The sequence below is a fragment of the Megascapheus bottae genome, chromosome 11 (assembly GCF_031878675.1).
Source record: "Megascapheus bottae isolate mThoBot1 chromosome 11, mThoBot2.hap1, whole genome shotgun sequence".
Classification (NCBI taxonomy): Eukaryota; Metazoa; Chordata; class Mammalia; order Rodentia; family Geomyidae; genus Megascapheus; species Megascapheus bottae.
This window is the reverse complement of record NC_143519.1, coordinates 12,434,160-12,460,721: the sequence shown is the minus strand read 5'-3', so window position 1 is coordinate 12,460,721 and position 26,562 is coordinate 12,434,160. Positions and strand designations below refer to the sequence as shown.

Below are 26,562 nucleotides of genomic sequence, written 5' to 3'. Positions count from 1 at the left end.
CATTGCCTCCCAAAGTGGGGGATTTTTTTTTCTTTAAAAAAAAAAAGCAGTACAGCTTTTTTTTTTTGGGTCTAGTGGTAAATGTTACAAGATACATTGCTGGTTTTTTGTTTTGTTTTGTTTTTCATTTTCCTTTAGATTCATATGTCACTGAGCAACAAAATAATAATAAAAAAATCTGTTTTTTAATAATACCAGCACACACAAGGAAGAGAAACGGGCCCCATTGCTTACCCACTTGCCCACCAATCACTGTTTAGACTCAGCAGGGAGTCCTGACAGCACACCTGACTTTTCATTTATTTATTTTTTATTGGTTCTTGGAGAGATTTGTGATTCATTCCAGGTAGGTTGCAAGCTCTTGTATTACAGGAACAAATGGTCTCTGGGGTGATTTTCTTTATTAACTTTTAGGGCAAAGGAGGGAGAAATAGAAGAATTGCTTAACTGCAATATGCTGGCAAAAAGTTTGGACTTTTGTACTCTTCAATGACACTTTGAAATGTTTCACTTGGTCCTGTTTCTCATGATGGATTGGTTGATTGTACAGTAGCAGGAGGCAGAGTGATGGAGTAGAAAGACAGCTGACTGAGAGAGGGAAATCATGTGATGGTTAGAGCCACTTTGCTGCTTCTGCTGATCTGGATCAGTAGATTTCTGATGTCCCTGAAGGCCTCAGTGTCTTTCTCTACAGGATAAAGGAAGGAGCTGACTGCTACCGTCCTCCTTCAGTAAGTCTTGACAGCTCTAGGAATGATGATGAAACCTTCAATATTCACTCTGTTAAGAAATCAAAGGCATTCTCCTCTTGTACAGGATACTATCATCATCATGAAATAAGCATTTGTGGCGTTACACACCTGCTGCTGCATTTAATCCACACAATGAAGTGGGAACAGAGAATGGTTCCAAGGCCCACTGAGTTAAGCCCAAGGTTCCAGAATCTTTGGCTGGTGATGACTGGTGTCTGGCATGACAGACATTTCATGATCATGCCTCAGTCTCTCGGGAACATGGTGAAGACTATTCACCCTGCAAAGAATTCAAAGTCATTCGTGTAATATGTAAGGTCATGAAGAGAAAGGAGCAACATACACAGCTGTTCTGGGTCATGGCATGCAAACTGAGAGAACATATGGAGGATTAAAGAGGAGTTCAGAAAGCCCACAGAATGGGAGAAGATCTTCACTAACCATACAACAGACAAAGGCCTCATATCTAAAATATATCTACAGCTAAAAAAATAATGAATCTCTCCAAAACTAATCTCCAAAGAAACAACCATCCCATTAAAAGACGGGCCAAAGACTTAAAGAGAGATTTCCCTGAAGAAGAAATAAGAATGGCCTATAGACACATGAAGAAATACTCGACATCTCTGGCCATAAAGGAAATGCAAATCAAAATAACTTTGAGATTCCACCTCATTCCAGTTAGAATGGCCAGGATTAAGAAATCTAATAACAATAAATGCTGGCGGGGATGTGGCCAGGAGGGATCACTACTACACTGTTGGTGGGAGTGTAAACTCGTTCAACCACTATGGAAAGCAGTATGGCAGTTCTTCAAGAGACTAAACAAAGAGCTCCCCTATGACCCAGCAATTCCACTACCTGGCATTTACCCAACGGTCCAGAAACAAGGACACACTGAAGCCAGTAGCACAATGATGTTCGTTGCAGCACTATTTACCATAGCAAAGATAGGGAACCAACCCAGATGCCTCTCAGTTGATGATTGTATCAACAAGTTGTGGTATTTATACACAATGGAATTCTATGCCACCATCAGAAATAACATCACCCCATTTGTAAGGAAATAGAAAGACTTGGGAAAAAATCATATTAAGTGAAGTAAGCCAGACTCAAAGGAACATAGGCTCAATGGTTTCCCTCATCTGTAATAATTAGTACACATCCAAAACTCTCCTAGCAGAGGATTACAATAGCTCAAACCCTAGATACGTAAGGCCATATAGGATGAGGCCAAGTTAATGGACCTCCAGGACATGGAAACAAGAGCTTAATTATGAGTGACTGTTATTCTGTATGTATTATGTTTTTCTCTCTTCTCTTATGTTGTCCTTTAGCTAATCTCATATTGTTACAGTATCCCACTTTGTTACCTGGTATATTATATAGATGTTTACTTGTGTATTTGAAATAGAAGGGGAAAAATGAGGGGAGGAGGTGGGAGGAGAGAAATGGGGACAAAAACATAAGAAGGGATATCAAGGAGTGAGAATTAATGCACCTTTTCTCTGGCGAATATAACTCTAACCCCTCTATACATTAAAATAAAAAGTTATCCAAAAAAAGAGGAGTTCACCTATAGGCAAGAACGAATGAGAAAAGCATTAGCTAGAACAAAAATATTTTTTCTTTGTCATCTATGTTTTTGCTTTCAATTTCCTCTTTAATAATAGTGAAACTCTTGGAATTTAGTAAGCCAGTAAAATACTCAATTATTCTACGGGAGCAATTTGAGGGGCTCTTGATGGAAAGCAAAAGAATGAAGTTGTTTGTGCAAGGTTCACCGTTTGCATCTAATAAACTGCTTTCCTTGCTTTTCCTAGTCTCCCAAGTTGGCTTGAGCAAATCAATTCAAACCCAGAACAAAGCATGAAGGACACAAAGATAAAGCTAGTTCTTTTCTCAGAAGGCTCTTTACCCCTTAATTTCTGTGATTCATCATCAATGTAAAGACTGATAGATTGATGTGAATTATTTGGACATTCCAAGTGCCAAATAACATAAAAACTTATTCACATGAAGAATAAGCAATAAAAATTTAAATAGAGTTATAGATGGTAGTATACACTTCAATGTCCATCAAATTCGTGATTTACAAGACTTACTCTTTGTGGCTTATGATGTAACTAAACATTTCAAAGACATAATATAGTGGTGAGATTGTGCTTACGTGAATACATTATATTTTATGAAATACAATGCATCATTCGACTGAAAGACTAACTGTCTCAAAATGAGTCCTGTGGATTCTAATCTCTGTACTGTGTGAGGACACCAGTGAATTATTTCCCTCCATAATTTGAATTTCCTCTTGCATTGTAGATGCAAAATAATGGGCTCTGGTTTCAGAATTAAATTAGTTTCTATATTTGTTGTTTCCTCAAAGTGTTGTCTTCCCGAATCTGGTTTCAAATAAAGTAATTTTCATTTCTCTCTCTTCCTCTCTCTCTCTCTCTCTCTCTCTCTCTCTCTCTCTCTCTCTCTCTCTCTCTCTCTCTCTCTCTCTCTCTCACCTCTCTCTTTCTCACTTGGCCTTCTTGTTCTTTTTTTGCTGTTCCTAGGAATTGAACTTTGTGCCTAGGCACTGTCCCTGAGCTCCTTTATGCTCAAGGCTAGGACTCTGCCAGCTTAGCCACTTCTGGCTTTTTCTGTGATTAATTGGAGATAAGAGTCTTACGGACTTTCCTGCCTGGGCTGGGTTTTACCCATGATCCTCAGATCTCTGCCTCCTGAGTAGCTAAGATTACAGGTATAGACCAATGCCCATCTGGCCTTCATCTTTTACTTTATTTACTGTCTTTATTGTGAATGGGTTTTATTTTGGGATCCAATATTTATAAACTACTTTAAATTCCATTTAATTGGTTAAATTCTATTTTCTATTGCTTTCCTCCCTTCATAGTACTGTATGTGATATCTCTAGTGAAATCTGATATGATCCTAATCTAATCCCTGCTTAAGGTTTTGTTTTGTGTGTATTTGTTTTTAAATGGACATAACCAAGGTACAGTGTTGGTAAAATAGAAAAAGAGATCAGAAACTTGTTTACTAAATGCAAACAAATTACAAGGAACAAAGATAAAAAGGCATTCATCATAGAGATTGCTTTGAAAGTTAATGGAAAACTTGGCATCTTGAAAAGCAGGAGGAAATCCCACATTTGGGAGGCAATGGGAAAGGGGATTGTAACCTAGAAATAACCTTCCATAGAAACAAACCAGCCACACTTTTCAATTTCAAGCTAGAAGAACTAAAAAGTTATTTCTACCTAATAAAAAAAGTACAATAAGATTCTAAATTCCCCCAGAAACACTTCATCTATGTTATAACACATCAAAAGCCACCAAGGGGCCATTTATCCTGTAGCCAGTGCTTATAAAGTTTTTCAGGCATTTGTGATTGTGTGCGTGCTGGGGAGGTTGGAGAGGGACTTTTAGGACAGAAGGGAGGAATAGAAAGACTATTTTTTATTAAGCTAATAGAAGAAAATAAAGGAAGGTTTAAAATGTTTTTGTTATAACCATTTACTTAACAAATAAATGCTCAGTTAACACCTCTCAGGATTCAAATATCTTCATCTTTTCATATCCATATGGTTATTCCCACTATGCCTATGGATTCCTAAATCTGCAGATACTCAAGTCTCCTGTATAAAATGACAGCATGGTATTTACCTGTAACCTGTAAACATCTGTCTTATAGTTCAGATCAAATCTAGATTACTTGAACAGTACCTAATACAAAGCAAAAGCTATGCAAGTGGTTGATATACTGTGTCAGGAAATAATGACAAGAAGGAAATCTTATTAAGAAGGCTTAATAACATGTATCTTATTTTATTTAATATTTCCTGTCTGAAGTTGGGTAAATGTGCTGATTTGAAACCCACAGATATATGTTGGGGGCCGAACGCCATTCTAATAACTTTCTGCTGAAACCTATAGTAGGGATAAACAAGTGGACCTCTTTATCCCTCCCACCTGTTGTGCTGATAGGCTCCCACACCCAATATAAGGAGGGGAGTTTTAGAGAGAGAGATTCCTGTCTTGATGAAGCTGGGTGGCGTTTCTGTTCGTGCTCCGGAGAAGCAAGGCTGAGTGCGGGAGGACAGTGGGCCCTCTCCTCTCCGGCTTGAACTGGTTGGGGTGTGTTTTTCCCATCCCTCCTCAAGAGGGACTGGGGATGAAGGACCCCGACAGATATAGACAACTGACCATGTTGTTGTAGGGGTTGAAACAAGCCAGGTGAAGTATCTGGCCCTCTTCCATATCACATAGTAAAGGAAAGACCTGAGACAAGTATCTACATACTAAGTCACCCAGGGATCTGTTAGCAAGGGTCAAAGTTAGTAGGATTAGAAGCATTAAAAGTTCCTAGGGGGCCAGGAGTGTAGCCTAATGGTAGAGTACTTGCCTAGCATGCACAAAGCCCTGGGTTCGATTCCTCCATACCACATACACAGAAAAAGACACAAGTAATGCTGTGGCTCAAGTGGCAAAAAGTGTCCAAGGATAATGCTCAGGACCTGAGTTCAAGCCCCAAGACTGGCCAAAAAAAAAAAAAAAAGTTCCTAGGATAGAAAAGACTCTTTTGAGAAGTTGGATTTAGGGTGGAGGCCTGAAAAATGCCTGGGCCCTCAGCAAGGATCACACAACAGTAAGTGAATAAAAATGAAAGTGACATTAGACTGTCACAGAGGTGATTTTAGGAGAAGAAAAAGTAAGAATTTTAAAAAGGATTGGCTGGGGGGGGAGGTGGCTCACACCTGTAATCCTAGCTACTCAGGAGGCTGAGATCTGAGGATCCTGATTCAAAGCCAGTCTGGGCACAAAAGGACCTGAGACTCTTATCTCCAATTAACCTCCAGAAAACAGGAAGTGAGGCTTGGCTCAAAGGTAGGGTGGTAGCCGTGAGCTGAAGATTACAGGGACAGCATCCAGGCTGAGTTCAAGCCCCATGATCCATCAAAAAAAATTTTTTTTGTTAAGTTTAACGACAAAAAAGTAAAAGTTTATCTGTATGGCAAATCCATCATGGATAGAGTCAAAGGATTAACAAAGCAAGGAAAAATTGAAAATTTCTGTTGCAAAAGAACAGATTTTCTTCAGTCTGAAAAAGAAACTTATTTACATCAATATGAAAAAATTGTTAAATCCAAAAGTGAAACAAATGAAAAAATGTATAGAGACAAACAAATATAAATAGCTTTAAATTGTATTAAAGATGTCCAACTTGCTTATACTGAGAGACATTCAGATGAGAACTATACTGGGTGGCCATTTTTTTTGTAAATTATTTTATTTTATTTTTTTATTGTCAGGGTAATGTATAGAGGGTAACAGTTCTATTAGTCAGAAAGTAGGTGCATTACTTCTCACACATTAATACCCCTTCTCATGTTTCTGTACCCATTTCCTACGCTCTCCCAATCATCTTGTTTTTCCCCCTTCCCTTTTTTATTTCAAATAAATGAACGTATATACAAGATACCAGGTAACAAAGTCAGATACAGTAACAATATGAGATTAACCAAAGGGCAATAAAGGAGAAGAGAAATACCATAGTACATTAAGAACAACAATCACACAAGATAAAGCTCTTGTTTCCATATCCTAAGAGATCCTTTCATTTAGTCTCATTCTATATGATCTTATGTACCTAGATTTTACGCTATTGCAATCTTCTGCTAAGAGAGTCCTAAATGTGTACTAATTATTACAAATGAGGGAAACCATTGAGCCTATGTTCCTTTGAGTCTGGCTTACTTCACTTAATATGATTTTTTCTAAATCTTTCCATTTCCTTACAAATGTGGCCATATCATTCTTTCTGATAGCAGCATAGAATTCCATTGTGTGTAAATTCCACATCTTCTTGATCTAGTCATCTACTGAGGGGCATCTGGATTGGTTCAATATCTTTGCTATGGTAAATAGTGCTGCAGTGAACATCATTGTGCTACTGGCTTCAGTGTGTCCTTGTTTCTGGACCATTGGGTAAATGCCAAGTAGTGGAATTGCTGGGTCATAGGGAGCTCTATGTTTAGTCTCTTGAGGAACCGCCATAGTGGTTGAATGAGTTTACTCTCCCACCAACAGTGTAGTAGCAATCCCTCCTGTGAGCAGCCATTTTCTTATATGAAGCAACTGGGAAAAACTTGAAGACTTAGAAGACCATCACATTTCACTACAGGGAACACAGAAATCTGGCATTTGGGGACAGAATTCTGGTGGCAACTCTCAAGATTTTCAAAGTTCATACGTTTAGGCTAAAACTTTTACCTCTTAGACTTTATCCAACAGATGTATTTGCACAAACACTCAATTGATTATATACCTACATCCTATGGCAACATCCTTTGCACTCAGAAGCTCTGAGCTATGTTGTGTATAAGCAATGAATTAGAAGGCAGGCATGGTAGAAGGCAAAATTGTGAGGGTAGGTGTATAAAAGGTCTTTCTTATGCCAGGGTTAGTGTCAGTGTTATGCCTTTAGAGTACAGTAGTGGCTTCATCAAATTTACCTAATCAGGCTGAGCCCAGTAGCTCAATAATTCCAGCTACTTGGAAAGGAGGAGTTGAGAAGGATCACTGTTAAGGCTAGCTGCCAAAAAAATTATCAAGACCCTTGCTCAATAAACCAGGCACAGTAACAGGCACTTGTCATCCTGTCTGCATAGGAGATATAATTAGGACGTACATGCCAGGCAAAGTCTTTAGACCCTATCTGAAAAATAACTAGAGCAAAAATGACAGGAAGCATGGCTCAACTGGTAGAACATGTGTCTTGTGAGCATGAGGGCCTGAGTTCAAACCTTAGTACCTGCCAAAACAAACTTCTTTTTCTCAAAATTATTTGTATTGTGATTAATAGAAGGGTTACATTATATTCACCAGGTATAAGGTGCATTACTTCACAAATATTGATACCCTTTCTCATGACATGGTCACCATTTCCCTCCCACCCTCCTCCTGCTTATCTTGATTTCCCCCCTTCCCTATCCAATTTCAAATAACCAATTAAGCACACATAAAACACATCAGATAACAAGGTGAAAAATTGTAACAATATGAGACAACCAAGGGATGGCAAAAGAGATGGCGATAACATAGTATGTTAAGGACAACAGTCACTCACCAAAACAAACTTCTTTTAAATTACATATTTGTAAGAGAAACTCTCAATGTCTGAGAACAGATGACAAAGCACCAAATCCAGATGTAATGCAATAATACAATAACAGCAAAAAAATGTTTTGGAAATCCTGAGAAAGGCATGGACCTTCTGCCTATGAGCACTCAAGGTGTCTGTTCTGAGTCTGTCTCCTTGCCAGGCCATTCAGGCCCCATCTGTGCTGTATCTGAGGACCCTCAGTCACCTGGAACTGTACTTTTTTCCCTGCCTCTGCTGAACCTTATTCCCAGCCCAGATCTCATGGGGGCATTTTAATTAATCAATTTGGGAGGGAATAAAGGACAAATATGCCGAACGTACCTGACTCTAGCAAGCTAAGGCAGAAAGCAGAGCCTTTAATTACATGCGTGCCATGGGCATTCATCAACCTATATATAAACACAGAAACTGGCTTTTAATTTTTCTTTTAATGAAAAACTAGATGCCAATGAATGAACTTACCAGGGTAGTTATAAAAAAAATACTTGATTTTAAAATTGTTTTATATGCTTCACAGTGAGGAAAATGTCTCCATGAAGCTACAGCAGAGGTAAGAGGATTGAACACTGTTCTTAAGAAAGTAAACCAGGCAGGGGCCGGGAGTTTGGCCTAGTGGTAGAGTGCTTGCCTAGCATGCATGAAGACCCATGTTTGATTCCTCGGTACCATATTCATAGAAAAAAGCTGTAAGTAGTGCTGAGTCTTAAGTGGTAGAGCTCTAGCCTTGAGAAAGTCCAAGGACAGTGCTCAAGCCTAGGACTGGCAAAAAACAAAAAAACAAAAAACCCAGAAAGTAAACCAGAAAGTTGCAGAATTCAAAGAGGGCAGGGAAGTCAGCTGTGCTTATGTTGTGGCATGGAGGATATATTATGGGTAAGTTTAGATGAGTTAATGAGACCCTGAATCAACAATTATCTTAAATACAAATTCTACCCAAATGGAGAGAAAATATTTTTACTTTACCTTTGTGATCTCAAATTAAAAAAAAAGGTAAACTTTATGAGGGAAGCACCACAGACAGCTTCTGCCCCACCTGAAGTCAGTAGACCCCATGACACTTCAACCAGCCTTGAAAAGAGGTGGCTATGAGATTTAAAGGAGCTTGGAGGGGGAGTTGAGATGGGTTTTCACTATGCAGCTCAAATGTGCCTAAGACACAAGTTCCTAAGATCCTCCTGCCTCAGCCTTCCAAGGGCTGAGGTCACACACATGTGCTACCATGCCCAGATAAATTAAGGTTATTTAAATTGAATTTTCAGGGTTACTTATACTCTCTAAGACTTTAAAAAAAAAAAAGCCTTTTTCTTCTTGCATCCTCTAACACTCTGGAAACCTTTACTCCCCAGGTTAAAGTTAATCTGTTGAGCAAAGTGTTATTTATATCTCCTCTTCTTTTATATTTAAATTTAATTTTTGTCAGGGTGATCTACAGAGGGGTTACAGTTACATACGGAAGGTAGTGAATACATTTCTTGAACATTGTTACCCCTCCCATATTTTTCTCTCATTTTCCCTTCCCCTGGACCGCCCTCCTAAAGTGTCAAGTTCATTTCCAACATATTGTCCTGTGGTATGGCTGTGGCGCTGGTTCACCCTTTATCTTTTGTCTCACCATTGTGTTGCTCCCCTTCCCTTCCCTAAGTCAAATAAACGTATATACAATACACCAGATAGCAAAATTGGGTGACAACAGGGGATAAATCATAGCGGGGGAAGCAAAAGAAAAAAAAGAAAGAACTTCACATAGTATATAACAAAACGACAACCACACAGAGAAACCTTTTGTTTCCGTACCTTCAAGTTCATTTCACTTAGCAGCATCTTAGTTGGTCATATATACATAAATATTGAGTTACTGTAATCCATTATCTCTCCTCTTCTTGATATTTATGGATATTTCAGGAGTCCCTGAAGTCAGACACTTCAGAGATCAGAGGTGGTGTCAGCTCCTCCTGTTCATCTTTACTCTTCACAGAGGAAAAACTTAGAGTAAAACCAGATTTCTTTCATTTTCCAAGCTGTTCTCACATCTCTGCATATATCCCCTCCCTGTTGGGGGAGATAGTTTCTAATCTGAAGCTGAGAACCTGAATGGTCTGTGAATCCAGAGCAAGTTTTTTCTATATATTTCTTCAGGGCAACATTTTGTTTTTTTTCTTAACTATTGCAATGTTTGCAACAGGGGTACCTGAGTATTTGGGTATATTGAACAAATTGAAAAGATAATTTTTGTATTTTTGTAAAAATGGTTGTCTGCCCCAGTTGTCTATTTCTACAAAATTAATTGTCATCTAATTTAACAAGCAGCAACCATATCATCAGAAGGTAGAGTGTCCTGGATCAGAGATTTAGATAAGGCTTGACCAGCTGATTCTTCTACTTCCTGCCATGCTAACCAAGTAGAGTCACTACTTGGTAAATAGCAGAGAGATAGGCTGATCTGGAAGATCCAAGATTGCTCCACTCATTCTGTCTCCTGGGCCCTGCTGGCACTGGCACTAAAGTGACCACAGATAATCTAACCAGCATGGTGACCTCAGAAGAGGAACTTTACAAGGGACAACATGGAGGTTGTCATAGACACCAGTTCTAGATGTCTGTCACTATATCTGACTAGTCACAGCAATCCCTGAACCCATTCAAGGGGATGGGACATAAACCCTCCACTCCCAATGGAAAGAGTTCCAAAAGCTTTATAGCCATCTGTAATTGTCAAAGAGGCTCATCATGAGGAGATAATTTGGTCCCATACTTCTCAGTAATGAACTCATCTATCAAGGCAGCGACTAGCGAAACATTAATTGATATATATCGCAGCACCAGCTACACATCTTAAAGTTACCCATTTGCATTAGGATATGGATAGCATTATTCCTTGCATCAATTTCTGTCAATATTTCATCCCCACCCCCCAAAAAAATGTTGTAAGTTCATCCTCCCCTTTCTACTCATACTACCTAATGGTACTGACTAAATTGTTGAGGGCTAATGAGGTGCCAGAAAATGCACTATTAATAGCTAAAGTAGTATCTTCTTTCTTTGCACATAGTACCATGCTGAGGCAGATGTTGTCATAGTTTCTATTTAATAGATGAAGAAAATGGCACTTTGTGAAAGAAGGGACTTAGACATTATGTCCTGGCTATTTAGTGAAAGGGCCTGAATAGAAACTTCGGCACTAACTTCACAGCCCATCTTTCTTTCCTAAAACTCTGTGCTCATGTAAGCATAATGCCTCAGCCTAGAGAGGCAGCTTTACCAGCAAGTCTATCTAATTGCCTTTAAGTGGAACAACTCTTGATCTCTCAATGTGTAACAATAATGATACCAGCTGTTTCTAATCCATCTATATTTTTATTCTCCAAAAGGAGAAGCAATATTGTTTAAAGAAAAACAAGAGTTGAGCAACATCAAGATTTGTGTAGCCACAAACAGCATATCATTAGCTAACATTCTTTGACTGTCCTCATTTAATTGTCAAGAGATAACAGCTCTCAGACCAGGGGTAAAGATAACATTCCAAATATATTTAAATATATTTAAAAATAAACAATACAGAGGTAACTAAGATAGCATAGGAAAACAGCCTTTGGGGCAAGATATAGTCATACCTTATATGGCTCTTGTTTCTATATCCTGGAGGTCCTTTCATTTAGCCTCATCCTATATGGCATTATGAATCTGGGTTTTGCCCTATTGTAAACCTCTGGGTAGGAGAGTCCAAGGTTTATACTAATTATGACAAATGAGGGAAAACATTGAGCCTATGTTCCTTTGAGTCTGCCTTACTTCACTTAATACGATTTTTTCTAAATCTTTCCATTTCCTTATAAATAGAGTGACATCATTCTCTCTGATGGCAGCATAGAATTCCATTATGAAATTTTTTTTTAAAGAGAACTACTAACAGGCTAAATCCTATAGCAAACAGCAAAAAATGAGCCTATTCTAGCCTGTGATCTAAATTAAATGAAAATAGATACTAGATTAAACAAATTGATTTATGTAGAAAAGCAAGCAAAATGATGTAGAGAATGGAAATGGAAGGACAGACAGCTATAGGTGGGAGCTTTGGCTCTGTGTTTTTTTGCCTCCTGTCACTGGTTTCCACTGGTGGGCAGGCAGCTAACTGTTTGAGAGAAGGCATTGTCCTGAGCACTAATTATTGTAGTTTGGGGAGATGAGTGTGTAGGCCCAGGAATCTACAAGGCTAAGTAGCATGCTGGTCTTACATAACTCAGAGCAGAACTGGGAACATGGATCAAGTACGGAATACCATTCTAGCAAGCACAAGGCCTTGAATATTAACCCCAATAGCTTCAAAGAAGAAGAAGAAAGAGATATAAAAGACATAGAAGGACTGCAATCACGAGGTTCTGATACTGTGTTAAGCCTTGAGGATCCAACTCAAAATAGCCCAGTCTGAATCTGCTTTCTGGCTTTCACTTACAACAAATGTTTTTTATGTCACCAACTCAACCTATTCATATCAGATACATATGATCATTGGATGATCATTTTGTTCAAACATAAATATAAAATCCTATTAACTGATAGCTATCTCACAGTCGTTAATTCCTTCCATTACATTTGTTGGTTAATTCTATGGAGCCATTTCTTTTTCATGTACAATGATTTCCTGATTTTTTAAAATATTGTATTTGTCCAGAGTAACCTGCTGATTCATCATAACTAACCATCAGGGACAAAATAAAAAACCTGCTAGAAGCCAGGCATGGTGGCTCACACCTATAATCCTAGCTACTCAGGAGGCAGAAATCTGAGGATCATGGTTCAAAGGCAGCCTGGACACTAAAGTCCATGAGACTCTTATCAAAAACCGGACTCTTATGAAAACCGGAAGGGGAGTTGTGGCTCAAGGGGTAGGAGGTAGCCTTGAGCTGAAAAACTCAGGGACAATGCCCAGGCCTAGAGTTCAAGTCCCATGACTGACAAGAAAAAAAGAACAGCTAGGAAATTTTATAACAAAGGAGATCATTTTTGATAAGCACAAAGCAGACTAGCTGTCAGACAACATTCACCCATTGTTCCAAATCTTAAGGAATACAGCATGTTCAATATTGGAATGTTACAACCAAACAAAGTGCATCCTCTATTCATACTGGCAGACAATCAGCTCATAAGATCTAGAGAAATCGTTGTTTTCATTTGAGCCCCCTGCTGTGATAAGATAAGTAGACAAGTCTGTATTATCCACAAGAGAAAAAGAAAAACATGTTGCAAGGGCTTCTTATGAAACTTTGTAAGTATGCTTTTTGGGTTACCCACGTGACAATGATGTGGGTTATAGAGTGAGGGCTGGGATAGAGGATGCTCTCCACTGCTCTGGAAGAAAAGAGTTCACTTTCTTGCTAATTCCATGGGGAGTGCAGTGGCAACTCAGAAGTCTGAGGAAAACACTGGTTGATAGCTGTAAACACTGATGCAGCTTTATAAAGCCTTAGGCTCTTTAAAAATGAGAGTCTTTGTTTCCCAGACAGTTCTGTATGTTCTATTTAAAAAAAAGTCATCTTAAAACATTTCTCACAAGTCTAATTCATAGCTACTTTATAACCCTGAGAATTTTTCATTGTGGACTTGGGTTGAGCATGGTTAGATAGCAGGAAAAATAAAATTTGGTTTCTTTATACCCCACTCCAGAAGAGTTAACTATAAACAGTGTTACATTAATAATATATTACATTTAGAAAGTAGATTATATGATATATGTGCTCTATATTTCATCGCATGCTTAAAATATTTATGCACAGAGGGAAAAAAACAGAGCACATCCTACACTGTTTATAGTGTTATTCTGGGAAGTAGGATCATGGTGTGTTTCTCCTCTTTGTTTTTCTTTTGTAAATTTTGTGAATATTGGATAACAAATATATGTTCTTTAAAAAATGTTGAAGATTAGTTTCCATGAACTATAACAATTGAAAATTTTGAAATCTTTTGAGTGGATAGGATAAAAGTCTACACTATACTGTTTAGTTTGGTAGCTACTGGCCTCAAAGGATTTTTTAAATTATATTTAAATTAATTAATTGAATTTCTCAGTCCTGATAATCACAGGCCTTCTTCTTCCACTGTCAAACTTTGATTATTACAAAAAGTACTAATGCAGATTCCCTGTGGAAAGTGGCTCACCAAATCATGCTCAGGTTAACAAGAATGGATACTGTAGAAAGGAGACCTGTCCCCATAATATACAGAGAGAAAGAGAGAGTCTTTGTTCCTTGTCTTTTTATATTCCTCACTAAATCGTGGCTTAATAACACAAAGATTTTTCTCATAGCTATTCGGCCCCTTAGAACAAAACAAGGCCTGATTTCTACTTCATAGCTCTTGTCTCCATACCATCATTGCAGTTTTCTCCAGGAGACTCATGCTTTCTGAGTAATAGTTCCATTAAATTCAATACATCTTCACAGACATTTGAGAATACCAAACCAAATAAAGGAAGTTCTCCTTATCTCCCAAGGAGTGTTGAAGGGCAAACACAGAAGGGCATGCTGGGTAGAAAGGTACCACAAAGTAGGAATATGCCTTTTGGTGGAGAAATCCAGAACTGCTTTACACAGGTAGATATGCTGGACTGGCATCTCGATATTTGTGCACCCTAATGTACAAATCTGCAATTATTTTCTCTGATATTTTCATTTTTCCCACACTCAATTTTTTTTTTGCTACTCCTAGGGCTTGAACTCAGCACCTGAGCATTGTCTTTGGGCTTTCTCAGTCTAGAGCTCTACCACTTGAACGACAACAGCACTTTCAGCTTTTTTCTGTGTGTGTGGTACCAAGGAATCCAACCGCAAGCACTCTTCCACTAGACCATACTCCTGACCCTCCCCACACTCAATTCTTGATCACATCCTATTTTCAAAATGCAGTCAATTACTGACCATACATTGCTTTTTATATCACAAGAATTAGGTAGCTGTGTTCAACTATCTGTATTTGTACTAATTTTCTTATTTTCAGGTATGGTTCTATGCAGGTAAACTAATTGTAAATCTTTGAAGTAAAACATATTGTGATTTTAGATGTCCATTTTATTTTAAACCATGTCAAAGAAAAAGGGAAAGACTGAAGTTATCTTTCAGGTGGTCGTTTTGAAAAATGGGTGAATGTAAATGTCATCCAGCTGGAGCCCCTGATTCTCAATGCATCGTGTCTATACTTTTACAGATGCAATGCTTTTGGTGGCAGAGCGACTGGAAGGGCCATTCAACATTGAGTCGGTGATGGACCCTATTGATGTGAAGATTTCTGAAGCCATCATGAACATGCAAGAAAACAGCATGCAAGTTTCTGCAAAGGTACTTACCCTAATAACATTTCTACTAATACATGTGCATCATGCACATGCGTAGCATAAACATGAAATAACAAGGTATGCCAGCTTGGATTATAAATTTGAATGCACTGCCTATTGACTCACAGGCCTGCTACTTGATTAAAAATGTCTAACAAATGGCATGGAGAAGGGAAGTTAGTTTTGAATCACCAACCACTCAATCATGATGAAATTATTGGCTATCCTAAACTTCTGGCAATCCCCAAGTATGCTGACGAAACTCTCACACGTATGAGCAATTTGGGGTGAATTTTCTTTCGCAGTGTTTGTTCTTTCTCTGGAAATGTCTGTTATGTCATCAGCTGTGTACCTGAGACATACGTGGTATATGTTCAATTGTTAACAATTCAACATCACATCCAGTGTTAATAATTCAACATCTCTTCTTCCTTTGAAGGCTACAGTATAACCTTTATTAATGAACTTTCAGGGGAAAAGTGTGCTTTGTATGGAGTCAAGCACATGTGAAAAGGCAAAAGGTAGCTCATGTCCATAAATCCTAGGCCATGGAGCTCCTGGGTTTGCGTCTGCAGAATACAATCATCAAGTGCACCGTTAGTGTTTGTCTCCATCCAGCTGAAGATAAACAGGAGCCATCTTAAACATAATGGAGAGGTTGGATGGGTCTCCGGCCTTGATATTCATTGCCTCTTTTCTGCCACAAGGATGTGCTTGCACAATGCCCCTCTGCTCTCTTTACCAGTTTCCGGTAGCAAAACTCTAACTACCCTATGTCAGTCCTTTAAATCTGGTGACAGAGCGATGGCATTCACACCAAAATATATCAGGCATCATCACCTATGCCACCACCACCACCTAGAGGTGGGAATGTCTCACCTCCTGAGCCACAGGAATCAACCATGTTTATGGCTCCTCAGGCCTCTTTCTCTTGAATTCATGCAGCCCATCCGGCTATAACTTCCCTCCTCTTTGGGGCATCTCATTTGTTCTTCCGTCTCACATTGGAGAATCATCATCTCTTCCTCCTTTCTATACCGTTCTTCCTCTTGTCTCAAAGCTAACCCTGTCCCAGCAGCCATTTGTGATTCCACAATAGGAAGGCATGCATACTGAGTGCTTTGGAAAGAGAGGTGTGGGGTCTGTGAATGGATGGGGTCTTAGAGTAATGGAGCCTGGAACCCCAGCAGGGTATAGTAGTGGGAGAGAAGAGTAAGAAGTTTCAAACAAAAAGCTCCGATTTTAGATGTGATACCTTGGCTTTGGTTTCAGTTTGTTTTTAATCTTTTCTTGTTTAGATACCACTTTTAAATTCTTGCATTTTAGTACAAAAGCTACCTTTTTGTGGATGTTAGCAGTTTATCCACCTGATATTTGTAGATGGTCTGTTTTGGCAGGTAAAATTATGTAATGCAGTGTTCAAAACAGCAGAAAATTTTCTCCTTTTATTTGTTTTCTTTTTGACTGTATAATGTTTCTCAAGTTAATGGCAGTGATAGGAAATGGAATTTCCAAAATGTACCCATATCTATTTTTACAGTGCTTCAAATAAATAGGAAACATAGTCAATACTGATCTTCAACTTTGCCAGTCATGCACATTAGGCTAGGTATTCTAGCCTTTGGAAAAACATATATGTTACCTGAAAGATTAAGCATTGCTTTCTACAAAGAACTGCCCTCTTGTTTTTTATTAAAGAATTTATTAACATTGATTTTTACATCATATTCTGCCCTCTTGTTTTAAAAAGAAATGCATTTCAAAAGTAGTTTATAATGTGTTTGGCAGTAAAGGAAAGCACACTGGTGTTAATGGTTATATAAGCAAAGCTGAATTGTAGTCTGTATTCAAAAATACGTGTACAGAATGGTTATAAGCTATTAGTAGGGCATGTGGATAAATAGATCCTTCAAGACCCTGTGATTTATAATTTCTTTGAAAGTTTTTAAAAAGTAGAAATATTTTGTTGCATTTCCCCTACTCTTGTTTTTTTTTTAAATAACAAATTTCCAAGTCTTATAAAATGGATTGTAATGAACTTTAGCAGTTGAATTCAAGACAGTCAAACACAAAAAAGAAAGAAATATATCAGGCAAGGAGTGACATGAATAACCTTTTTTTTTTTTTTTTTTGCCAGTCATCGGCTTGAGCTCAGGGCCTGAGCACTGTCCTTGGACTTTCTCAAGGTTAGAGCTCTACCACTTGAGCCTCAGCACCACTTCCGGCTTTTTTCTATGTATGTGGTACCGAGGAATCGAACCCGGGTCTTCATGCATGCTAGGCAAGCACTTTAACCACTAGGCCAAACTCCCGGCCCATGAATAACCTTTTTTTCAATTTTTAAATGCTTTGTGAACGTTATTTCAAATATAATCAAGAAGGAGAGGGAACACTGCAGATCAGGAAGAAAATAATGGAAGTCCACAGGTTGCCTTGGCTGGTCATGAGTCAAATTGGATTTGGGCTTGGTGGAAAGTGGGGTAAGAAAAAGTGGGGTTTCTTGCTCTCTCTGGGAGATAGCTGAGCCAATAGTTTGATAGGCCTATTTCTGGGCTTTAATGAGCTTGGGGCAGTCAATGTAAAGAATGTGTTCCAAATTACTCAACTTTTGGGGCTAATGGCACACTTGGGGTTTGCACAAAAGACTATTTTCTTTCTTTTCTAAAAAAAAAAATCAGATCTATTATCTTTCACATCTGTTACCTACAAACCAATTAGTGTTGTTTTGATAGGCCCCATCTCCCAGCAGTGTTGGAGGAATTCAGGGCGGCTAGCTTGCAGAAGTTTGAAATGGCTCTGGAGAATAGGATAGGAAAAAAAACCCCAAAAACATGAAGACCAAAGTGAATGGGGCCTGAGACCAACCACACATTCCTTAGAAGTAGGTGTTGGTTTGTCAGTATGTGCTCATGTTCAAGTCAAGCATTGCTATTTTCTTTTCAAACATTCATCTGGCTAATATTTGTTGAGCATCTGTGTGGTACACGTTGTTGTAAGTGTGAGGGATATAGGAGGGGTCTAGGCCCTCCTCTCATCACATGTACTTTTCAGTTGTAGAGACAGACACTGAATACATAAACGAGTGCATAGAGAAGTACACAGAATGTAATGCCAGACAATCAATGTAGGTAAGAAACAGGCTCCTCTGTCCCCACTGACTAATTTTGACAAAAAGTCTCCCTTTTTGTAAAAGAAACCTCACAAAAAAATCCCTCCAATCATAACTGCTTCGTAATTAGTCTGTTGAATCCCTTCAAATCCATCTTTCATCTAGCCACCAAAGTATTTCACAAGCCTGAAGGAAGTCATGTCCACTTTATCAGCTTCCCTTGTGATATTGAGGATTTGAACTCAGAACCTTGTGTTTATGAGGCTGGCAATCTATTACAGAAAAAAACCTTCATTCCTCCCAGCCCCCTTCTGCATCCAGCTGCTGTCTAGCTGTGACCCATTTTTGCCACTGGGCTTTTTTCTCACAGCTCACCACAGGGTTTCCTCATAGTTCCATGCACATACTTGCAACTCCTCCTGCTTGCAATGCTTCCAACTCTGCCTCATCAGTCCCTCTGCTGACCTCTATCACAGCATGCACTGCAGATTGAAAACATGATCGGTTCAGTTTGGGACTTGTTCCATGACAATTTCTGATTTCCATTGAGGGAAAGCTGAGAGGACTAGTTCATACTGTGTTGGAGAGTAGCAAGGACCCGAGTCCAGAAGTCAGCACATAGAAATTTGTAAGCAAATGCAAATGTAGGCAAATTGTTGAATTGTTTTTTGTTGTTGTTGTTTTTGTTAGGTTGTTTAGGTTTGTTTTTTTGAGGGTCATCAGGCTTGAATTTGGCCTAGGTGCTGTCCCTGAGCTCTTCAGCTCAAGGCTACTGCCCTACCCTTGAGCCACAGCTCCACTTCCCATTTTCTGGAAGTTAATTGGAGATAAGAGTCTCAGGTACTTTTGTGACTGGGCTGGCTTTGAACCTTGATCCTTAGATCTCAGCCTCCTGTGTAGCTAGGATTACAGACATGAGCCACTGTGCCCAGCTCAAATTGCTATTTTTTTTTTGAAACACCCTTGCTAGTGAATTCCAGACATCTTTAAAGAAGTTCTCCAAGTGAAAGAAAAGGAAAAAAAGTTTCTACCTTTGAACTTCTCCTTCCTCTCCTATCAGATAAAATAAAACTGATTTCACAAGATATCATTTTACTATAATAGGAAAAATTTCAAATCTAATCCAGGAAAAGATTGGTTTGTCAGATATAATCTAAATTAAGAAGGAAGACTTATTAAACTGCAATTGAAACCATCCATTCAATTAATAGTCCTTGCAGACAGGAGTAGAGCCCATTACAGAATCGTAGCGCAGCCTGCAGGTTCTTAATTTTCCCGTCTTGATTCTCCTGCTCAAATAAAGACCAAAAAAGGAAGAAAGAAAGAAAGAAAGAAAGAAAGAAAGAAAGAAAGAAAGAAAGAAAGAAAGAAAGAAAGAAAGAAATCAATCCAGAGAGAACTGGAAAGAAAACTATTTCTGTTTTTAGCAATTGAGTCTTAGTTTTCTCATCCATAGAGATGTTATTTATCTAAATATCCCTTTCCGGCGCAACACTTTGTAGTTTCACGAACACATCTTTTCATTAATTTTTCAGTTTTATTTTTCCAGTCTCCAAGTTAGTTTCTTTTCTCTAGATCTTTCTCCTTTCTGAACATTCACGGATAAGTAATATCTTGAGAATTCAGATGGAGAAAATACCTTCTTTTATTTCTGAAGGCATTATTTAGGAAAAAAATATATATATATCTTTTTTACAGTAGTGTTCATATTTTCCCCCTGGAATGTCTGTATTATTTGTATCTTCTTAAGGCAATGAGCATGTTTTTACTTACATTATGGATATTTTACTTTCTCCTATCCACGATGGTTAGTCTTATACATTCCGAAGACTCTTTTTTCTGTCTTGTAATTTTTTATTATTTATGCAATTGCACAAAGGACTTGCCACTTAATGAAACAGTCTTTGAACACAATGCAGTCACATTTTTTCCCATCCCTCCCCTCCCCACTTCTTCCCTCACGCTTCTTAATTTTGTAGGATATTTTGTAGGATATACCTTGAATTCTTGACAGCATTCTCCCTCATTTCTCCTCGTAATTCATTTGCCACTTTACCCTTGACCCCGACCTACTCCTTTCAAATACCGGTTTTCTGGTGCTTATTTTGTCGATTTTTGACTTTGCCTTTCTTAGGAATTGTATTGTTTGAGTTCTCCCTTGAATCTACCATGTATAAGTTGATACGTTTGTGTACACTTGCACGCCACCCAACGAATTTACTTATAAATGTATAAGCTAAATCTAGCTTTCATATCTAAGGTGGGGGGAAAGGATCCTTTGTCTCTCTGGGCCTGAATTACTTTACCTACATAATGTTTCCAGGTCTTTCCATTTCTTTACATATGCTACAGTATTCTATCTCATTAGTAAGCTTTACGATAGATAGATAGATAGATAGATAGATAGATAGATAGATAGATAGATAGATAGATACCACATTTTCGTGATCCATTCATTCATTCATTGAGGGTCTTCTGGGCTGGTTACAAACCTTGGTTATGGTGGATAGTGCTGCAGTTAATATGGTTGTGCTGGTGGCTTTACTGTACCCTGGTTTGTAATCTCCTGGATAAATAGTGGAATTGCTGGATTACAGGATAGCGCTATGTATCATTTTTTTTTGAGGACCTGAATGCTGCTTTCCAGAGTGGTTGATAATTTATTAAAGGACCCTATAGAGTACTCATCCAAGCTACTAGTACTGAATCAAAACCTTAATAGAGTAGCAAGTTATAAAATCACCCCCCCACACACACACACACAAAATAGAAGTGGCACTGTGGCTCAAGTGGTAGAGTGCTAGCTTTGAGCTGAAGAACTCAGGGACAGTGTCTGGGCCTGGAGTTCAAGCCTATGACCGACCAAAATAAAACAAAACAGTAGCTTTCTTGTATGCCAACAATGAGACAATACAATCAAGACTGAAATCAGGAAAGCGATTCTACTTGAAATAGTCTCCAAAAAAAAATAAAACTTACGAGGAACTAACTTAACTAAGGATGTGAAAGACCTCTACAATAAAAACTATAAAAATGTAAAGACAGAAATTGAAGATGACCTAAGTAAGTGCAAAGACTTTCCATGCTCCTGGATTGGCAGAATTAGTAAGAAAATGGCAATACTGCCCATGGTAATCTACAAATTCTAAAATCCCAACATCATTTTTCAGTGAGACAGAGAAAACAATCAAAAGCCATAAAAGACAAAAAGTGATAAAAGGCATAAAAGGCAAATGCTATCCTTAGCAGAAAAATGTAGTACTGGAGCTATAATAATACCAAATCTTCAACTTACTACAGAGCTATAATAAAGAAAACAACTGCTGGGATCCAATGCTCATGCCTACAATCCTAGGTATTTGGGGAGCTAAGATCTGAGGATCACAATTAGAAGCCAGTGCAGGCAAGAAAGTCCACAAGACTCTTATCTCCAACTAACTTTCAGAAAAATTGGAAGTGGTGTGGTGGCTCAAGGTGGTAGAGCACTAGCCTTGAGCACAAAAGCTCAGGGATAGCACTTAGGCCCCAAGTTGATGTCCTATAACCACTGAAAAGAAAAAAGAAAGAAAACAGCGTGGTACAGGGACAAATGCAGGCCCAAGGACCAATGCACACTCTTTCTAACACTTCGCTTTACACATGGAAGAAGCAATTCTTTTTTGCTGAGCTGACTTCAAAACATGAAAATAGGATGCAACGAGAACTCAACAAAAAGGAACAGCAAACATTTACAAAGTTAGCCAGTATTCTTTTTGAACTACAACAGAACAGTGAATTATCCAGTCAGACTTTAACATCAGACAGATCTGAGATCAGGCTGTAACCAATTGCGTGAGTTGAGAAAAATGTATATATCTAACCTCAGTTAGCTAAATGAAGACTAAGAGAGTTCTCAAGGAGTTGTTTAACTGAAGCAAAGATACATACATGATGCTCCACATGGAGTATATAAAACTATCCTTAAGGGTCATGATTATTATTGAAAATTCCTATGATACGTTAAGTTGTAATAGCATTAATTCTCTGCTGTTTAACTTGTCCACGTCTGTGGCTTTACTATTACCATTTAAGATAAAAAGAACAGATCTGCACGTAATCCTGACTATGTAGTTATTTTCAACTGAAAATTATTTCCTAGAAGAGATGGACCTACATGGATGTTCAACATGAACAGGCTCCAGGAGGGAATTGCCGATGGTGTCAACACCAACATGACCACTGCAAAGAGACTTTAAGGAAGTTCAATGCTCTATGTCCATAACCTACTATTCTTACACTGAAGGAAAAACATTTGGTCTGCTTCATTGACAGATTGTTTATTCCTTCCTGCCTGATTTCTGAGAGAAAAAAAGCAACTATTTATAAAGCTTTATGGTCTATGTCTATTTCATCTTTAGTTTTGTTTTCAAAGGAAACTTGTGCAGCCTCGGTGATTCTAAATTTACAAGATTTTCTCTGGTTTACTCAAATTCAAATTTTGTATTTGACCCATCAGTTGTAACATTACACCAAGAAAATGTAACCTTGAAACATTTTTTGTTCTCTGACTTCTTTACCACAGCATAAAAAAAAAACAGGATCTGTTCTATTCCTGCTAGTAATAAGGAAAAGGGGAAGACACCTTTCAAAAAATAATACAACACGCAAGTTTAAGAAAAATGCTTATAATGCATTTATAGGAAACATATCCAGAGCAAACTACTTTTAACTCCTCTTCTATGTAAAAGAGATTAATTTTTTTCTCATTTTGATGAGGAAGGAAAAAAATCCTTATTATTTCTAACCTTTCGAGGTTTATCTTAAGATTTTCTTTCGCTTTAACTTCACAGAAAAAGATGAGAAGATTATATTTAATGTAGTCTACTCAAAAATGGATGATTGAAGCTCAATTTCATTTTTAACACTCACTGTCCTCTTAGGAACAAGAGAAGGCATTTTCCTGAATCTCCTGATATTTCCCTTCCAAATTTTGTCCTCATCTCCTGAAATTTTCTCTTCACCTTCATACAGAGAAATCTTTCTACTGGTTCATATTTCTCATGTGCAGTGATGATAGTGTTCGAAGAATGTCATGAACTTTCCCATTCTCACATATAGGACCTCACATATAGGATCTTAGCATTTTGTTTCGACAAGGGCATATGATCTGGTGTGACTCTGATGGAATTATTGCCTCTGCTTTCTCTTTGCAATTGTGAAAACAGCCATCTCAGTGGGGAAAAACATACTAGAGTATGGTTTTTGCTAGTTGCTCTGCTGTAAATATACCCACCATGGCTGATTTCAAGAGCCAGTATGATGTCATTGAATAAAACATAGCATCTCATGATATAATGTGCCATTCTTGTATAGGTGTTTGATACAAATAATCTCAAGATCATAGATAACAGTAAAACAAATAGAGCACCCTTAGTACGGAGTATGTACTACACTTAATTTTAATATAACATAATTGCAAGTTAGTACAACTTAATCTTCAATAAGTTGTTAATGTTTAACACCTGACTTAAGAAAATTCCTGAAAATTTACCGGGTGATCTCTTGATCCAGTAGGAGGTAGTTCCTGGGCTGATGCTGGAGGAAGCATTGTAGACTCTCCAGTCTGGGTCAGCTGACCCTCGTGGGTATTCTCATTACACTTATCACATCTACCAACCTGAGTTCTTGTCAGAACCAATGTGGGATCATGGGCATAGGCAATTTGCACATCTCCAGCAATCACTTATTGCAGTAGTGCCACTCAACACATATTGTTGAGTGATGGAGTGGTGCAAAGCCAAGCGGAGGTCATTCATATTCTGAAAGTAAACTTAAAGAACTGCTATAAAACCTATAAGCTAAACGCATTTGAAATAATCATGTAGCCAGGCAAAGATTCCCTAGGGTTTCTTTTCTCTCCATACCCCAAAATATGCTGTGTTCAGTTCCTTGAAACCCTTCCCTGCTCCCCTTTTGGGGGGAAAAATATTAAGTCAAGGTGTTCTGCTAGTTAAGAAAAGTAAAATGTCCAGGAGGAAAAATTCTCCTTAAGCCAATAGAAGACATTTTCATTTATTGAAGAAAAATAATGTAAGAAGTATGGGATTCATCTGATGGATATTCTGGAACCAAATTATATGTGCATCAGGAGTACATTTTTAAGCCTTAAAACTGACATGGTGGCTGGCCTTTAAAAGCTGAAGCCAAGTCAAGGAGCCAAAACTAAAACTGATGACTGGACTTGATTCAGTAGAATCCAAAATTCTCTCAGCAGGATCCAGTAGTTTGAGGTTGCCAGAGAAGTTGGCCAAAGGACCATGGCAATAGATCTTTAAGGAAAGAAAAGCATGAGTCAGGGAGAAAAGTACAAGAAAGGAAGAAAAATGGGAGATGAGGGAAAGCGAAAAGAAAGATAGAAGATGAGAGAAGAAATTGTTCTGAAATGCAGGCCAAGAGAACATCTTCTTAAGAGCCAATCCATGTAGAAATTTCCAAACAAAAACCCAGACATTTAGAATATTTTGTGTCATGACTGTAATGATTGTTGGTAACTAAAGCATGGAGTCATTATTAAAATATTTTAACCTTGTGTAACAATTCTTAGGAAATTAGCCTGAAGACTATTAGAAGTCAGAAAAAGGAATCTTTGTAAACTTGAACGCTAAAGCCCTGGCTTAATTATATGTACAGGTCAGGATAGAGCTCCTATGTCCACTAACTTTCAACAAAATGGTCCTTAATACTGTAACCCCTCTATACGATACCCTGACAATAAAACACAATAATTTTTTTTCATTTATCCACTTCAATTGACACTCACACTTAAAGAAGAGGCCTATGACTCTACCAGAGCTGTGGCTCTCTACCCAGGCTGCTGTTTGCCATTTGGCTAGATGGTGACGCTTTTTAGAACACAGCTACCTGCCATTCTAATGTAAGCAAAACCCACTGTGGGAGATTGGAGCTCTGTCACAGTACTTCCCCTCAGTGGATTAACTGCCTATCCTCTTCGTTGAAACTTGGGGAACATGTGATTGCAAGGCAATAGGAGTTTAAGGGAAAAGAGGGAAAGTGGTATTCCCAGTTCTTGGGCTCTTATTTGAGTTGCCATGGTCTAATTGTATGTTTCCACACAAAATTCGCATGTTAAAACTTCCCTGTCGAGTACTAGTATTAAAATCTGGGGACTTTGAGAGACAACTGTGGCATGAGTTCCCAAAGAAAAAGAGGCCATTCAAGCTGCTAAAAAATAGCTTCAGTCACAAAAGGACACAGCAAACACATGGCATCCTTGTATCAGAGAATCCTCACCAGATAATCGGCTAGTGCTTTGTTCTTGAATTTCAAGAAATACCTTTAGAATTGTAAGAAATACAATTCTGTTGCTCATAAATGACATAGTCTGAGGCATTTTTTAGCAGCTTGAATGGCCTCATTTGGGCCAATTCTACATAGACATGAGCTTTTTTCCTTTGGTATGTACATGACCGACTGATATTCCCCCAAAGAGTTAACCAATCATTAGAATCCAATAAGTAAGCAAAACATTACTTTCAAAGCATCAAGTCTGACTAAATCTATGCAGCATGGACTCTATTTAAAAGACTAGTGTTCCATTTGCAAATTTCAAAACAGTACTCGAAAATAGAAACTTCTTTCCTACTATAAGAGCTCCTGGTGAAAAATCAGAGAGGATGGGACTTTCTTTAAAAACTAAGGAACTGAGTGAGACCAGATGGTATATGCAAGCATTGCTTCTCAGGTTTCTAATAATGACTTTGTGTAATGCTAGCTACCCAGGAGGCTGAGATTTGAGAAGCTCAATTCAAAGCCAGTCCAGGCACAAAAGCCCATGAGACTCTTATCTCCAATTAACCACCAGAAAACCAGAAGTGGCATTGTGGCTCAAAGTGGTAGAGCACTAGCCTTGAGCTGAATTGCTCAGGGACAGCACCAAGGCCCAGAAGTCAAGCCCCTCGACTGTCTCAAAAAAAAAAAAAAAAAAAGAAAGAAAGAAAAAGCTACCACAGACAATTTCAAAACTAAATAGACAAAGAGATATAGGTATAAAAGTAAATATGTCTCTGGGGGAAAAAAGCACATCATGTACACCTTGTTATCTTTAGAAAAATATCCTAGAACACTGCAATATTTTGGTTTTCAGTATGTATATTTTGCAACATAAAACACAGCACTTAAACCTAATATCACACCTCCCTCCCCCT

General features: G+C 38.2%; 1 protein-coding gene across 1 annotated transcript in view; it reads left to right on the top strand.

Annotated features, from left to right (window-relative positions):
• Gpc6 (glypican 6) overlaps positions 1-26,562 on the top strand; it is an 859,561-nt gene that overhangs the window by 745,569 nt on the left and 87,430 nt on the right. Inside the window, exon 7 of the mRNA XM_090341778.1 lies at positions 15,123-15,253. Coding sequence (XP_090197904.1) covers positions 15,123-15,253 — 131 coding nt within the window. The remainder of the gene's footprint in view (positions 1-15,122; positions 15,254-26,562) is intronic.